The sequence below is a fragment of the Mastigoproctus giganteus genome, chromosome 13 (genome assembly GCF_048544385.1).
Source record: "Mastigoproctus giganteus isolate SK-2022 chromosome 13, ASM4854438v1, whole genome shotgun sequence".
NCBI classification, from domain to species: domain Eukaryota; kingdom Metazoa; phylum Arthropoda; class Arachnida; order Uropygi; family Thelyphonidae; genus Mastigoproctus; species Mastigoproctus giganteus.
Window position 1 is genome coordinate 95,214,189 of NC_143587.1, and position 17,181 is coordinate 95,231,369.

General features: G+C 38.1%; 1 protein-coding gene across 1 annotated transcript; it reads left to right on the forward strand.

Moving 5' to 3' along the window:
• Positions 1 to 3,934: 3,934 nt before the first annotated feature.
• LOC150076267 (mucolipin-3-like) lies at positions 3,935 to 5,873 on the forward strand. The gene has a single exon (XM_090387300.1). It carries the CDS (start codon positions 3,935 to 3,937, stop codon positions 5,852 to 5,854), a length of 1,920 nt encoding a protein of 639 aa, XP_090243426.1. The 3' UTR covers positions 5,855 to 5,873.
• Positions 5,874 to 17,181: the final 11,308 nt, after the last annotated feature.

Genomic DNA, 17,181 nt, shown 5'->3' on the forward strand with positions numbered 1-17,181 from the left:
AATTGTATGAACGAAGGTGCAATTTTCTTGCATCCTATTCTTTCTAACGCATTAAAAGAAGGTAAATTAGTGTCGAGAAGATGAATTTTAGAATTTTCTGAAGAAAACTGATTAAACTAACCATTCTAACATCAGCACCGTCGTTTTAGGGTGTACCAGAACGAGGTCAATGTGAAACAGATCTCAAAATGAAAAATTTTTCAAAACAAAATACTCGTTAATAAGAAATAAGTACATGGTGTTTATGTATGACAAACCGATACTATGTACCAATACTCCAGTCGATTTCCAAAGCTCTTTTTTTAACAATCCAATTCTTAGAATTTTGAGTGCTTAGCATTCTTTCCTCTGTATTAGCGAAATACATATACAGTACTCCATTTTATTTTTTAGTTCCTCCTTCTTTAACCAATGTTTTTCTCCAAGTTTTGCTCTCTTAGTTCTCTTATCCTTTTGTTCTCCATGTTTGTGATTGAAGGTACAGAACTAAATGCTTTGCAAATTAGTATATACTCTAAAAAATACATTGATAAGGAACGGCGCCATAAACATTTTATGGTGCGTGTGTACTGCTTCATCTCAAGTAGAAAACTAATTTGTGAATTAGCATATATAGCCTCCGTAGTCGAGTGGTCAGGAGCGGGAGTGCAGGCGCGCGCTCTTTGATTAGACCGGGGTTCAAGCCCCTGACTGTGGAATACGGTCGATCTGCCAACCCGCACTGGACCAGCGTGGCAGATTATGGTCCATTTCCCTCAGCATGAATTGTTGAGGAGGCTATATATATATATATATATATATATATATATATATATATATATATACAGGGTATCTCAAAAATACATGGCATAACTCCAGGAATGAGTTCCTCATATGTAGACAATAAAAATATTTTATATCAACATAGTTCCAGAAATGAACGAAGGTGCAATTTTCATGCATCCTATTCTTTCTTTCAGCAGATTACCCTGCGCGAGTAATGTTCTGCCAGAGGTTCTTGCAGCAGTGTGGTACAACTCTTCACTTTCCTGCCTTAGTGATATTCACAGATGAAGCACAGTTCACACGAGATGGGATCCAAAACTTTCACAATCAGCATGTATGGGCTCAGGAAAACTCACATGCAATTCTTCCATCACATCACCAACAGCGGTTCAGCGTCAACATCTGGGCGGGTGTTTTTGGTGATAAGTTATTTGGGCCCCGTGTACTTCCAAACAAACTCACAGGGCAGGCGTACAGAAACTTTCTGAAACACAACATGCCTGATTTCTTGGACAACACGCCACTAAACATTCGTCAACAAGCACACTTCATGCACGATGGCGCTCCCGCACATTTCAGCGACCTAGCCCACAATTACCTGAATCGAAAGTTTCCTGGTCGGTGGATAGGTAGAGGTGGACCAACCGCCTGGCCTCCATGCTCACCGATTTAAACCCACTAGAATTCTCCTTGTGGGGCCATTTAAAGTCATTGGTGTATTGGACTCCTGTAACTGATGTGAAAACTCCCCGCAATCGGATTGTGACAGGTTGTCAGACCAACCCCCAGGGGCTCACATCTGGTGGGTATGGGCTTGGCACACCCAGGGTCTTGAGCTGGATATCATCATTCTTCTCTTCCTTGGTGATTTCCTTCTAGTTCTCTCTCTCTTGGGGTAAATTAGAATTTTTTTTTTTTTTTTTTTTTTTTGGCTGTTGCAGCAAAACCCTCATGCTTCCGTGCACCCTATGGCTAATGATAATAATACGAAACATGCCAGGAATTTGGCATTATCGTCCTCGCGAGTCCATGAGACGTCGATGTGAGGCCTGTATTCAGGCAGAAGGTGGACATTCTGAACAATTACTATAAGGTGAGGTGAACAGTTAAGTGTCATAGACAGACCTTCAAAACTCGGAAACCAAGCATTTCCGAACCTATGTCTTTATATTTTTATTGCTACATATGAGGAACTCATTCCTGAAGTTATGCCGTGTATTTGTGAGACACCCTGTATTTATATATAGATGATATTAGAAAGAATTAAGAGAAAATACAAAAAGATAAAGTATTTAACACAAGTTGCCATGCCTAATAGAAGGAAAGTAAGTAAGGAAAAAGAGTGAGAAAGAAAAAAGAAAGGATGTTAAGAACCTAAAAAAAAAATTGTAAAATTATATGGAATTAAAGGCTGAATTAAAAAGCCAATCACATGTCGATAATCTGAAAAGGAAAGAAGAAATTTATTATTAATCAATGCTAAATAATAGTGAGCATCAAAATGAGGGTGGTAGGACAATAAAAAAAATTTGATGCAAACTAAATATTTGTGTTAGTTGCATGCTGATGGTAGGCAGAATATAGGGGAAACAGCATGGTCCATGGACCCATTCTTCCGGGGGTCAGAGGCTGGTAGTGGCGGTGGTATAATCGTGTGGGGAATATTTTGCAATGCATATTGGTCCCTTGATACAAGTGAAGCAACATTTGGATGCGACAGGCTACTTATGGCCTGTGACATGAGAGTGAATACAAACTACAGCAGAGGTCAGCCCAATCAGATCTCAATTCAATTCAGCACCTGTGGGATAATCCCCAGGGGCTCACATATGGTGAGTATTGACTTGGCAAACCCAGGGTTCTGAGCTGGATATCATTATTCTTCTCTTTCTTGGTGATTCCTCTCTCTCTCTCTCTCTCTCTCTCTCTCTCTCTCTCTCTCTCTCTCTCTCTCTCTCTCTCTCTCTCAGGGTAACTCATTTTTTTGGCTGGTGCAGCATAAACCTCCCTAATAAAGAATCCCCACCGGGAATTCTTTATTATTTATTTTGTACCAACGTTTTTCGACTGAAGAAGGGCAACCTATACCCGAAAGCTATCGGTGTATGTTTATTATAAATTATTTTTATCTGTCTTCCTATCAAAGGAATTTAATAAACCTGTATTCTGTATTTCTCAGAAAAGTGAACTTATTGACATCAGCAAGGTAGATAGGCAACTTTATTATCCCTTTCAAACTTAGAAGAACCATTGACACTGCAGCAATGGAGACAACAACGATATCAACGAATTTTTCACCTTCCAGAAAATAATTAATGTTCTCTTAATTTTTATATGGACAATAGAAGCGTAATATTGTCTTTTGCTATCTTTGCGCCGTAAATTTCGGTGACAACCTTTACTACTGTTACTCTGTGACTAAGGTTAGGAGGCGCCAGTTTATCGATAAACTGCATGTTTTACCCGGTGCTTTTCCCCTACCTTTAGCTGATAAAATACGGTACCAGGAGAAAAGTACACCGAAGATTATCATTATTAGATATATGATGCAAGGAAGCCTGAAGCTTTTGCAAAAAAAAAAAAAAAAAAAAATTCTGATTTACCCTGAAAGAAAAAGAGAAGAGTGATGACATCCAGCTCAGGACCCTGGGTGTGCCAAGCCCATACTCACCAGATGTGAGCCCCTGGAGTACACAGTAACAGTACAGTATATAAAACGATCGTCCTCTCCTTCCGTTTCTACTAGGAATAATTCTATTTAGCAGTTGAAAAGAAAGGAAGACAACAGTGATGTTGTCCATTCCGCAGGTCATGATTGTAAAAAGCTGGTGTACCCATGACTCTTCGGAAATTAATTAAGTTTTTAGTCCCTCCAAACACTAGGGGGCAGAAGCTTGTTGGTAAACGGGTGGAGTTGCATTTTTAATAACGTGTTTTACCCATGTGAGTTGAAGAAGTGTACTTAGCGATGTTGTGGATATTGTATTGCAGTTTGTTTATTATGCCATTTGTATAAGGGTATTCGTTCATTTTTTTTTTTTTTTTTTTTGCCTTCAGTCATGATTTGCTCTATTAATAAATTGGCTTTTGAAATTATAAGCTGCAGTCACCTTCAAAAATGTGTTGTGTGTATATAAGTAATAAGTGATCTGTATTTATAGCCATCCAAATGGCGTATGAAAATAATTCATCCCCTTCGATGACATATTCTTCGAGGCAACGTCATCAGACAAGCGATTTGCTTATAGTCGAAGAAAATGAAGAGGAATTAACAAGTCTGCTTCCATGTTCTCAAGATCAGCAATTAAATTCCATGTCGTATGGATGTATGTCTACCGCGCAGCCAATAAACGTGAAAAAAATAATATGTGCGAAAAATGCATGTGATTCTGATTCAAACGTCGAAGAGAAAAATAAATCAAGTCTTCCATCTTCTCTTTTACATGATCGAATGAGACGAAAATTACGTTATTATTTTATGAATCCCATAGAGAAATGGAAGGCCAAAGGTAGACTTCCATGGAAACTTGGGTTGCAAGTTATTAAAATAATTTTTTTTACACTTCAGCTTGCAGTGTTTGGATCTGACAACTCAAAATTTGAGCAGCAGAAGTTAGATGCAGGTATGGCATTTCGCCATATATTTTTAAAAAATTGGGATCCCCTACGGGAGGTTGTTTCTTATCCTCCTGCATCTGGTCCTTATGCTGTTTATACTAAACCTGAGTTTTATGAAAATATAAATTATGTTGTCATAAAATATTCAAATATTACAAATATAGCATTAGGTTCTTATGGTTACAGTAGTACTGAGGGCAATATGCCAGCTTTGTTATTTTGCAAGACATATTACAAGAGAGGAAAAATTTGGACTTTTAATGAAACTCTCACATTTGACAACACACATGAAGACTTGTGTTTAGAAATACCAGCCCTTTACCCTCCAGGAGATGAAAGATGGCAAGATTTTTCTATACAAAATTTCCTTAAAGAGAATAACAGTTCAATTAAGTTTGATCGTCTAATTATAACCAATCTTACATTTTCATTAAAAACAGTGTTTTTGAAATCTCTTACTAAATTTGATTCTCCTGACTGTTATATTTTTACAATTTCTGTAAATTATGACAATAGTCAGCATGATGGACAGGTTCCAGTTACTCTCAGTATAAACTCTGATAAATTGACATGTAATATTAATGTAGAATATGCAGAGTATGACAAATTAGATTACCTTTTACGTCAAATATTGAATGGCATTGTGGTTTTACTGTCGTTGTTCTCTCTGATACTGTGTTGTCGTTCTATATATAGAGCACAAAAATTATGTAAGAAAACAGTTGTCTTTTTCCGGAAGCACTTTGGAAAATCTTTGGGTATCTCAGATCAAGTAGAATTTTTAGATTTATGGTATGTCATGATAATTGTCAATGATATTTTAATTATTACAGGATCAGCATTAAAAATTCAGATTGAGATGAAGAGTGCTGAAGGTGATCAGTATAGCACTTGTACAATTTTGTTGGGTGCAGGAAATCTCTTGGTGTGGATAGGTATATTACGTTACCTGGGATTCTTTCCCAAGTATAACATCATTATTCTAACCTTGAAGAGAGCTTTACCCAATGTTCTGAGATTCATGCTTTGTGCACTCCTCTTGTATGGGGGATTTTGTTTCTGTGGTTGGGTGGTATTAGGACCTTACCATATTAAATTTCGTACTTTGAGTACAACGTCAGAGTGCCTGTTTGCAATGATGAATGGGGATGATCTATATGCAACCTTTGCAATAACAAATACTAACAGTTTGCTAGTGTGGTGGTTTAGTCGCATTTATTTATACCTTTTTATCAGCTTATTTATTTATGTTGTGATTTCTCTTTTTATATCTGTTATTATGGATTCCTATGAAACAGTTAAAGATTATTCCCAAAATGGTTTTCCCCAGTCAGACCTTGAAATGTTTATTTCAGAATGTACTGATGATGCTTCCAGTGAAGTATATCGAGAAGACTGTGCAAACAAGTCATTTATATCTGCTTTATCATGCTTCAAGTGTTTCAGAAGACGTGGTTACATGTCCTTGTAATGAACTATTCATTATTTTATGCCACAGTGCTTTTGGATGCCCTTCATTATGTGTAAATTATTTTTTATTTGAACATATATATATATTTGCTTACATGCAGTGTCTTAATTAAGTTGAAAACATGGCCAAACATACAGAAAAACACTATATTTACATTACAAGTTCTGTATATTTCTCCCACCTTGAAATGACAAGGATTATTTATTATACACAAATAGCTAAGGACAAGCTAAATTTATTTTTAGATTTTTACTTGAACATAATTTTGGATGTTTATTTTATTAGTTTAAATAATCCTGAGCCCTTTTTTTTTTTTAAATTAACATAGCATAACTTTACTAATGGTAACAAGCTATGCATTTATGGTATGCTAATGTATATAGTATGAGTCAGTGATAGGTGTTTTCTTCTAATGGCAATCCCATTAAGAACTCTTGATTGGAATCTAAATGGATTTTTTCCTACTGAAAAGCTGATGATGGTGACTGTTTAGAAGTGAGGCATTAAACTGTATTTAGATCTGTTATAGTGAAATGAATACCATTAACAGTATGTATAAGACATTTAAAAAAGTGACTACAATTTTACTATTAAAAAAATAAGATAATGTGTTTTCGATAAGTTCTCAATGTAGTCCTTTTAATTTTCAAATACAAGAGTCCCAAGATTGTATAAGAATTTTATTTCTTGCACAAATGTTTTACTCTGTGTGCATATATAGCCAGTTTGCACTACTTTCATTATTTAGTTATCATTGAAGCATATCTTTGTGCTTGTTAACAGCAGATTGTTTAGACAGGTATGGGATACACTTTAAACAGAAGGGGTGCAAGAATATTTGTTGATGATATTGAGGTTAGGTGGATCAGTAAACTGACAGTTTTGGTGGGGGGGAGGGTACATGAAATAGTAAGTGTGCTGGATTAAATCAGCGCGCCTCCGTAGCCAGGTGGGAAGGAGCAGCAGTGCGTAGCACACGCTTCTTGATTAGACCGGGGTTCGAGCCCGTCACCACCAAATATGGAGGATGCGGAAAGGTCAGGGAATGACCACCGCATATCCCGGAGCAATATGGCCTTAGTTGCTAATGCTCCTAAAAACCAAATAACAAACAGCTGGATTAAAACGCCTGCTGAGGATGCTTATGGGACAAGCATATATATATATATATATATATATATATATATATATATATATATACACTGATGTTCAAAGAAAGTGCATCACCTAGGAATTTCACATTTCTAACCCTTTTTCATGATGGTATGTTACATTAATGACTAGCATCACAAATAGAAATATAAACAAAAGATATTTATTGATGGTTAAGGTAAAGCTAAGTAATATTTGACAGGTGCTCTCAAAATATTCCAAAATGAGCATTTGCAACATTTATACAACAGTTTTGGTAAACATGACAATTATAGCTGAAATGTCATCAGAAATCTTCAATTTGCTCAGTTTATCATTTTAAATGGAAAACGAAATGAAGAGTTCACCAGGTGCAAACTAATATTTAGTTGAACCGCCTGTGGCCCTGATGACAGCAGCACACCGTTGAGGCATTGACAAGATCAATTTCTGAAGATAATCAACTGATAGTTCGTGGTTCCAAACACGAATTATGGCTTCCTGAAATTCACGAAGGGTCTTTGGTTTCTTTCTGGCAACTGCAGATTCCACACAATGCCAACATTTCTCTATAGAGTTCAGGTCCGGGCTGTTTCCTGGCCAGCTAAGAGTTGTAATGGACCATTCTTCCAACCATTTTTTCACCTGTAACAAATGTAAACACATTATTGTCAAATCTCTAATGCAAAAATGAAGTTAAAGTGACTACAGAAGTGCCTACTTATACTTTTTGCCCGATGACAAGGAGCAGAGTTGTCCTGAAAGATGCAGTTTGAAATGGTTGGCAACAATTTGCCTTCCAATATAGCCAGGTATCCATTGGCATTTACGGAACCTTTTATAAACTGCAGGTGCCTTCCAATATAGCCAGATATCCATTGGCATTTATGGGACCTTTTATAAACTGCAGGTGACTTACTCCACGATACAAAAAGTGCCCCCATATCATTTGGCTGGTAGGGGAATTCACTGTAGATAGACACCATACAGTCTGGATGGTATTCTTCACCATGTCTACGGTGAATCGTTTGTCTCTCATCAGAGCCATGCAGGTTGAATTTCTTCTCATTCGAGAAAATAACTGGCTTCCACTGCTCGGTGGTCCATTTGACATGCTCCTTACACCAAATTAATCAGGTCTTTTTCATTTTTTGTGTGAGGAGGGGGGACTACTTCTTCTTAGGACGACCGGCTACAAGTCCATTTTTGAAGAGGCGTCTTCTGACTGTTACTGCACTTGCTACCACTCCCGTATGTTCTTCCCATTCTCTTTTCAGCTCAGATGAAGAAGCTTTACGGTTTTTAAGGCATAGGTGCTTCAAAACATGGTCCTGTTTTGGTGTAGAGACTCGTTTGCATCCGGTTCCTTTTTTCCTATCAGCAGAACCAGTATTCTTGAGTTTGGAAAGAAATCTACTCGCTGAAGATTTCTTTCCAAATTTCTTGACACAAGCAAGGAATGACTGCAACTCTTGTAGAGCGTGCTTATATAGCTAAAAGTAACAGCTGATGCAATATTACGTCATGACCTACTCGTGTCAACCTTATCTGATGCAATCTGTAAGAAATATTGCCATATACTTACATTATTCGGACGACAATTACAATTTTAAGGGGTGATGCACTTTCTTTGAACACCAGTGTGTGTGTGGGCAGGCAGGTGGGCGGACGGGCCATGTTAAGGTTACTAAGACCAAAAACAAGCATGCACACACATGTGCTTATACACTAATGCTAGGAGTACAGTAAATAAATTTGATGAATTTTAAGTACCATTTAAGTTATTAAATGCAGACATTAAAGGGATATGATGCCACTCAGACAGGGATTTGTGGAATTTGAATATGGTGAGTACAATCCATACAGAAAAGATAACCAGAATGGGAGTGGGAGAGAGTTATGTTCCTAGTTCATAAGTGCATAGAATTGAAGGCAGTGCACTCAGCTGAAATGGGTAGCCAGTTTAATGTTAAGTTATTTTGGTGTGATGTAAGCATTGGGAAAACAAAAAGGAGAGTAGGAGTAATTTTATAGGCTAAACGACTGCGATGAGTATAATGGACAGTTATACAGAAAAATAAAGTGGATTGATAATCACAATTCTTATAATGTGGGATTTTAACCTATTTATAAGCAGTGACTTTTTGTACAATAAGGACCTCCAGATAAAGGAACCTGTAGGTGGCAGTGATCATAATATATGAGATTTACTCAAAGATATAATTACTGTCAAGATAAAGGGAAGGGATTTCTGCTTTTTTAAATGTGGTTACAACTATCTTGGACAGTTTTTAAATTCTTTTCAGTGGAACTAACTAATATTAACCAGCTACAAAATCAAAATGAGAATTAATTGTAGAAGGTACTAATCATTTTACACCAATTATAAGATATTGTTCAATATTTAAGCCTAAATGGGTGTTAGATGAACTGAGGACAGAAGTGATAGAGAAGTCTAGTCTCCAGTGAAGTCACTAAGTGAGTTAGACAAGCAAATGCAGATCATGAATGTCCATCTTTGGCTAAGAATAAAGAAAATTACCAAAGAATGGTTTGTTTATGTTAACACTAGAAGGAAGGGAGTTAACCATGTTGGCCCACTAGATATGACTGATATAATTACCAGTGATCCTGTTCCATTGTTGACAAAATAAATATTTTGCACCTACATTCACGCGTGAGGAAATTTTAGGGATGAGAATACCAGATTTTATTAGCATTAGCAAAGGCACATGATGCAAGAAAGAAAGCTTATATAGCATCAGCCAAAAAAAAAACCCTTATTTCACCCACCCAATTGCTCCAAATGTTTGTCAGGTTCTGCCTTGAATCTATTTAAGCTATCAACTTCTACAACAACAAATGGAAGTTTGTTCCAACAATCAACCACCTGCTGGCTAAAGGCAAACTTCCGCACATTTATCCTACAACCGTCTTTCCTCAATTTGAATTTATGCCCTCTCAGGCGATTATTCTGAGCAAGAGGAAGAATTCTATCTGCATTGAGCATGCTAAAACCATTCAAGGCTTTATACACCGCAATCAGATCACCTCGCAGGTGCCTGGTCTCCAAACACTGTAATTTGCAAAACTTAAGCCTTTCTTTGTATGAGCAACCCTTTGTTCCATTCACTAATCTTGTTGCCCTTCTCTGTACTCATTCCAACAGCTCTACATCCTTCTTAAAATGAGGCCTCCAGACCTGTATATGGTACTCAAGGTGTGGCCTGACCATTGCCTTATACAAGGGGATAATCTCCTCCTTATCCCTGCTAGAAAAATTCCTGTATATCATTGACAAGACACCATGAGCTACTCTTGCAGACCTTCTGCACTGCTCACAAAAATTCATATCTGCCTGCACAATTACCCCCAGGTCCTTTTCATTCTCTACCACTGTCAGTGTGTACCACAGAGTTGATACATTACTCTGGGATTACTGCTTCCCATGTGTCCCTTTACATTTGTCAATGTTAAACTTCATTTGCCACCTCTCAGCCCATCTGCTCAACTTTTCTAGATCCTGTTGCAGCAGTGTACTGTCATTAACAACCCTGCCAAACTTTGTATCGTCTGCAAACTTGGACATTAAGCCTGATATACCATCATCAATATCATTTATAAATACAGAAAACAACAATGGACCCAACACTGAACCCTGAAGATCTCTACTAATAACATTAGTCCTCGAAGAGCAGTGTCCATTGATTACCACTCTCTGTCTTCTCCCACTCAACCATCCCTCTATCCATAGCAGCAATTTCCCTCCCATGCCACACTGCTCCAATTTGTGCGGCAGTCTTCCATTTGCAACAGTATCGAAGGCCTTTCTAAGATCCAAATATATGATATCAAAGTTATTCTTTGCATCCAGTTCCTTTGTGACTACATCATAGTATCCAATCAAATTTGCCAGACAAGACATCCCCTTAACAAGCCCATGCTGTGTCCAAGCTATAACTGAAGTCTTGTCTAGATGATTCTGCAATGCTCCTTTAATCGTGCCTTCATTAATTTCTCTAGAACAAAAGTTAAACTAACAGGTCTGTAATTACCTGTCTCCCTTTGATTCTCCTCTGTGGATTTGGAGTCACATTTGCACATCTCCAGTCCATTGGTACCTCCCCTGAGTCCAGGGAAGCTCTCATAATTATGGCTAAGGGTTTGCTTACTTCCTTTGCCACCTCCTTTAATATAACTGGATAGATTCCATCCACCCCAGGTGCCTTTCTTATGTTTATCTTCGATAATGTCATTATTATGACAATAAAGTAAGACAATTTCACATCAGTCTTAAAGGTTTCAGCAAGGGCAGACCAATGTTGAAGACAAGAAACATTTAGGCTGACAGAGAACATTTACAGATATTGGCTGTCTTTATTATGAAGACTTTGAAAGGATTGAGTAAACTAAATACTGATGGTGTCCTTACCCTTGCTCAGATAACACATCTAAGGGGACATAAGCTTAAATTGAAACAGGATGGCTTCAGGACAAAAATTTTTCTTTCAGCTAGAGAATAATTGATAGCTGGTACAAAAAAAGATCTATCCATCTGACGCTGTGAGCAGTTTGAATAAATTGAAAAAAGGATTAGACAAATTATTAGAGGGGGATGAGTAGATGATGTGGGAAGCCTTTTTTTTTTTTTTTTGTTGATACTGTATAAGCTTGCTTGCATAATTTGCCACTACTAATTCTAAAATTTTTAACTTATGATAATATTGTCAATATATAAGATTGCACCCTTACCACAAACTGGAGAGGAGAGACCTAGAAAAGACCTTTTGTTATTAAAGGCATTGTCATATGCCATTGCATATGACAATGAAATTATGAGAATACATGCATGCTTAGTTTTATGGGTGTGTTGATATGCTTTTTAAATTAATGAAGATCAGTGCTATGTTGTAAATTTTATGAGCTATATAACTATTAATGTGTGAATTAAATACAAAGACTGAAGATTATCATTTTGATATGAACTTTGAAAATTTCAGTAGATGGGTAGAGCAACAACTTTTACCAAATTTACTACCCAATTCTGTTATAATGCAAGCTATCATAATGTTTATGATATATTTTGTAAAAATATATCATAAACATATTTTTTATGTTTATGATATATTTTTTATTTTGTAAAAAGGATAGGTGGAACAGGACCAGGGTATGTCTGCCAGGGGCAAAGGTTGATGACGTTGTAGAGCGGATATCATCTTTCAAGGGCACAAAAGGTGATATAGTTGTACACGTTGGCACTAATGATATTAAGAGTAGAAGACCGGCGGAATTACTCAACAAGTCCAGGTCACTGTTGAAAAAAAGCCGTGAAATAGGGTTGAATTTGAAAGTGTCTGCAATTCTGCCCAGACACGATAGGAGGGAGTATATGATGAGAGCCTTGTCGATCAATTTGGCCCTGGAAAGATTGTGCAAGGCTCAAGGGGTAGAATTTTTTTCAGCCTGGACTGTACTTGTTAACAGGAGAGATTGCTTCTACAGGGATGGGATACACTTAAATAGAAAGGGTGCAAGAATATTTGCTGATGCTATCGAGGCAGTGTTAGGTGGGTCGGAAAACTGCTAGTTTGGGGGGATACAAAGACTAATAGTTTAACAGTAACCGCAGGCAGAGGTGAAGGTGATTCTTGCACAACTTCTATTAGAATAAGAAGCGACCTGGAGCGAGGGGTGTTGGGGGTTTCAGGGACGGATGGCAGTCATCATGGAATAGTTGGGTATATGGGATGTGTTGGGGTAACAAGGAATAGGCATAGGAGCATGTATGCTTGCATGTATACCAATGCTAGAAGTATAGTAAATAAATTTGATGAATTTGAAGTGTTGGTCAAGACATCAAAGGCGGATATTGTTGGGATAGCAGAGACGTGGTGTCACAAAGATATAAGGAATGCAGAACTGGAATTTGGGGAGTACAATGTGTACAGAAAGGATAGACAGGACAGAAAGGGAGGGGGTGTTATGCTGTTAATTAAGAAAAACATAAAATCAAAGGAAGTGCACCCAGTTAATATAGATGAACAGTGCTCTGTTGAGTCAGTTTGGTGTGAGATAAGCACTGCGAAAGGAAAAATAAGAGTAGGAGTGTGTTATAGGCCTAATGACTTGAATGAGTACAATGAACAATTGTACAGAGAAATAGAGTGGGCCAGTAAATCAGAATGTCTTATAATGGGGGATTTTAACTTCCCAGATATTGACTGGAACTTGTGGGTTGGTCACTCACACACTAGTCCGACTTTTGTGGAGTTATTGGATGATTGTTTTCTGCAGCAGCATGTTCGAGAGGCAACCAGAGAAAGTAACACTCTTGATCTGATTATCAGCAGTGATCATTCGTGTATTAAGAATTTGCAGATAAAGGAAACACTAGGTGGCAGTGATCACAGTTTGCTGAAGTGGGATTTACTCAAAGAGGTAACTACCGTCAGGGGTAAAGGAAAGGGTTTTTGCTTCCGTAAAGGTGAGTACAGTGGTCTCAGACAGTTTTTAAATTCTGTACAGTGGGATCAACTGACGATGTTACAAACAGTAAATTCTAAGTGGGAAGCATTCAAAGAATTAATCGTGGAAGCGACTAGACTTTATATACCGATTAAGAAATATCGTTCAAGGTTTAGGCCTAAATGGTTATCAAATGAACTAATGAGACTTGTGACAGAGAAGAAAAATGCATGGGATGCATATAAATTATCAGGTGACGCAGAAGCCTGTGGCAGATATAAGCTAGTCTGTAATCAGGTTACAAAGGAGGTTCGGCAGGCGAAGGCAGATTACGAGAAATCTTTGGCAAAAGATGCTAAGAAAAACAGCAAAGATTTCTTTACTTATATAAACTCTAAAAGGAGGGGGATGAATCTGATTGATCCACTTGACATCGATGGTTCGACTGTTGATGATCCTGCTCAGATAGCAAACAAACTGAATGAGTATTTTGCATCTACATTCACACGTGAGGAATTATTACAATTTGAAAATGGAAGAAGGTTATCAAATTGTAGCAGTGTGCTTAATGATTTTGTAATAACTGAGAGCAAAGTGGAGGAGAAATTGTTGAAGTTAAACATAAGAAAGGCACCTGGGGTGGATGGGATCTATCCAGTTATTTTAAAGGAGGCGGCAAAGCAACTAAGCAAACCCTTAGCCATAATTATGAGAGCATCCGTGGACTCAGGGGAGGTTCCCACGGACTGGAGATGTGCAAATGTGTCCCCAATTCACAAAGGTGGATCGAAGGGTGACACGAGTAATTACAGACCAGTTAGTTTAACTTCTGTTCCGGGTAAAATAATGGAGTCGCTGGTTAAAGATGCATTGCAGGATCATCTAGACAAGACTGCATCAATAATTCAAACACAGCATGGGTTTGTTAAGGGAAAGTCTTGTCTGACAAATTTGATTGGTTATTATGATGTGGTCACAAAGGAACTGGATGCAAAAAATAATTTTGATATCATATACTTGGATTTCAGGAAAGCTTTTGACAATGTTGCGCATGGAAGACTACTGTACAAATTGGAGCAGAATGGTATTAAGGGTAAGTTGCTACAATGGATAAAAGGATGGTTAAGTGGGAGAAGACAGAGGGTGGTAATCAATGGGTGCTGCTCTTCGTGGACTAATGTTATTAGTGGAGTCCCACAGGGTTCGGTGTTGGGTCCACTGTTGTTTTGTGTATTTATCAATGATATTGATGAAGGTATATCAGGCTTAATGTCGAAGTTTGCAGATGATACAAAGGTTGGCAGGGTTGTTAATGACAGTAATGGCAGTGTGCTACTGCAACAGGATCTAGATAATTTGGGCAGATGGGCTAAGAAGTGGCAACTGAAGTTCAACCTTGACAAATGCAAAGTACTGCATATGGGTAGAAGTAACCCCAGAGAAACGTACCAACTGTGTGGTACTACACTTAAGGTGGTAGAAAATGAAAAAGACCTGGGAGTAATTGTGCAGTCAGATATGAAGTTTTCTGAGCAGTGCAGACAGGCTGCTAGGGCGGGTCATGGGGTTTTGTCAATGATATATAGGAATTTTGCTAGCAGGGAAAAGGAGGTGATTGTCCCTCTGTATAAGGCAATGGTCAGGCCACGCCTTGAGTACTGCGTACAGGTCTGGAGGCCTCATTTTAGGAAGGATGTAGAATTGCTTGAGCGTGTACAGAGAAGAGCAACATGATTGGTGAGGGGAATGAAGGGATTCTCTTACCAAGAGAGGCTTAAGTTCTGCAAATTGCAGTGGCTAGAGACTAGGCACCTGCGCGGTGATCTGATTGAGGTCTATAAGGCCTTGAATGGGTTGAGCACGCTGAATTCTGATGGGATCCTTCCACTTGTTCAGATTACCAACCTACGGGGACATAAGTTCAAATTAAGAAAAGACAGATGTAGAATAGATGTGCGGAAATTTGCCTTTAGCCAGCGGGTGGTTAATTGCTGGAACAAACTTCCATCTGTCGTTGTAGAAGTTGATAGGTTAAATAAATTTAAGGAGGAACTGGACAGGCATTTGGAGGGAATGGTGTGATTTTTTTTTTTTTTTTTGGCTGATGCTGCATAAGCTCCTACACTTGCTTTCTTGCATCATGTGCCACTACTACTACTATGTGGAAATCAGTAAAGTAACCTTTGTGCTGGGTTCCTCAAAGAAGAGTATCCACAACATGTAAAGCCTACCAAACTTCGCACATGAACCACTTGATGGCAGCATAACACTGAGAAGCAAAAAGATTGTGTTGCTAGGCAGTCGACCTCCAAAATGACATCCGAAACCACAGCAGAGATTTTGAGAGAACTGCACATTGGGACTGCCCTCAATGGCAGGCAGGCAGGCAGGCTTCCAAACTTAATTTTGATTTGCACCACATGCAAGAGACTATGGGGGTCTAGTTAGTACTGTTGTGACTCAGTTGTTTGTTGGAAGATAGTCGTTCTGTGGGTTGTACTATAGCAGAATTTTTCACAATTTACTTGAAACTGGTTCAGGATTTCCATTGTATTAAGTGGAAACATCCAGTTAAAGCTAAAACTGAGGATACATACTGGAATATTGGTTAATATTTCCCTGAATTATGATCAACTAACTCTGATACCAGTAGCCAATGGGAAGAATTTGAAAATAAACTGCAATCAGAATAAAAAGTAAATATACTTGATTTTGCAATTTTTATTGTCATCTGGAGAGAGTTAAGTAGATGTATATATACAAAACTAACTATAAAATTTCAATGTAGCATCGCCTCATGTCATACTGTGTAGGCTCTTTTCAAAGTGGTCAAGATATAGCAGCTTGTCTGCACTGCTCAGAGAACTTTGTCAGATTTATAAAAAGACAAATACTAGGAAGTATTAGTCTTTTTTCTTATCAAATACCTTGAAGTTGATGCAGTGGTAGATGGCTGTGCCCAGTAGGTGTTTACATTCAAGAAACACCGGGTGTTAAAATCTAAGGCAACCAAACAGCGTCAGTTTACAAATTATTTCAACTTCATTCTGTACACGAGTTGCATCAATTAGTGTAACTTGAACGAGCTCACATTTCTGGTAACTACATACTATCAGGATAGAGAATGTTAGGGGATCACATTTGGTGGGCGAGGGCTTGAGCACCGGATTTTGAGCTGGAAATCATTTTTCTCTTTCTTGGCAATTGACCTTTTTTTTCTTTTTTTTTTTCAGTGAAAGTATTCCTCCTCTCACTCTCACACACACCCTCAGGATACTTGCCCTACCCAAATTTTGAATAGTTAGGGAAGGCGATTATGAGATCTAGCAGTGAGCCAAGGTGTCAGGCCCAGCAGGAGATTCATGAGGTCTCCAAGGTCATTAACCAGTGAAACTCCATTGCTAATAGCAGAAAATATGGGGGTGAATGGTAAGCAGTAGGAATGTTATGGCAATGAAGAGGATGGATACGTTAGAGAACTTGAAATGGGATGAGGTAAAATGGATAATTTGAGGTTATGTTGTGGAAGGTTGTTTGAACAACCAGTCAGTTGCCTCACACAACCCCGCAATATCCATTTTACCTCATAGACAAGATAGAGAAACTGGAATTTTGAAATGATATGGTAAGGGCTTTTATATTTTGGGAGTAATGAGAGTACGAATGGAGTGGGAGTGATTTTGAATAAGCATACAGGGTTCCCTCTGAACTACATGGCTGAGCGGTGGTTT

Coding starts and splice junctions, on each gene's coding strand:
- LOC150076267 (XM_090387300.1), top strand. CDS start 3,935: ATGGCGTATGAAAATAATTCATCCCCTTCGATGACATATTCTTCGAGG.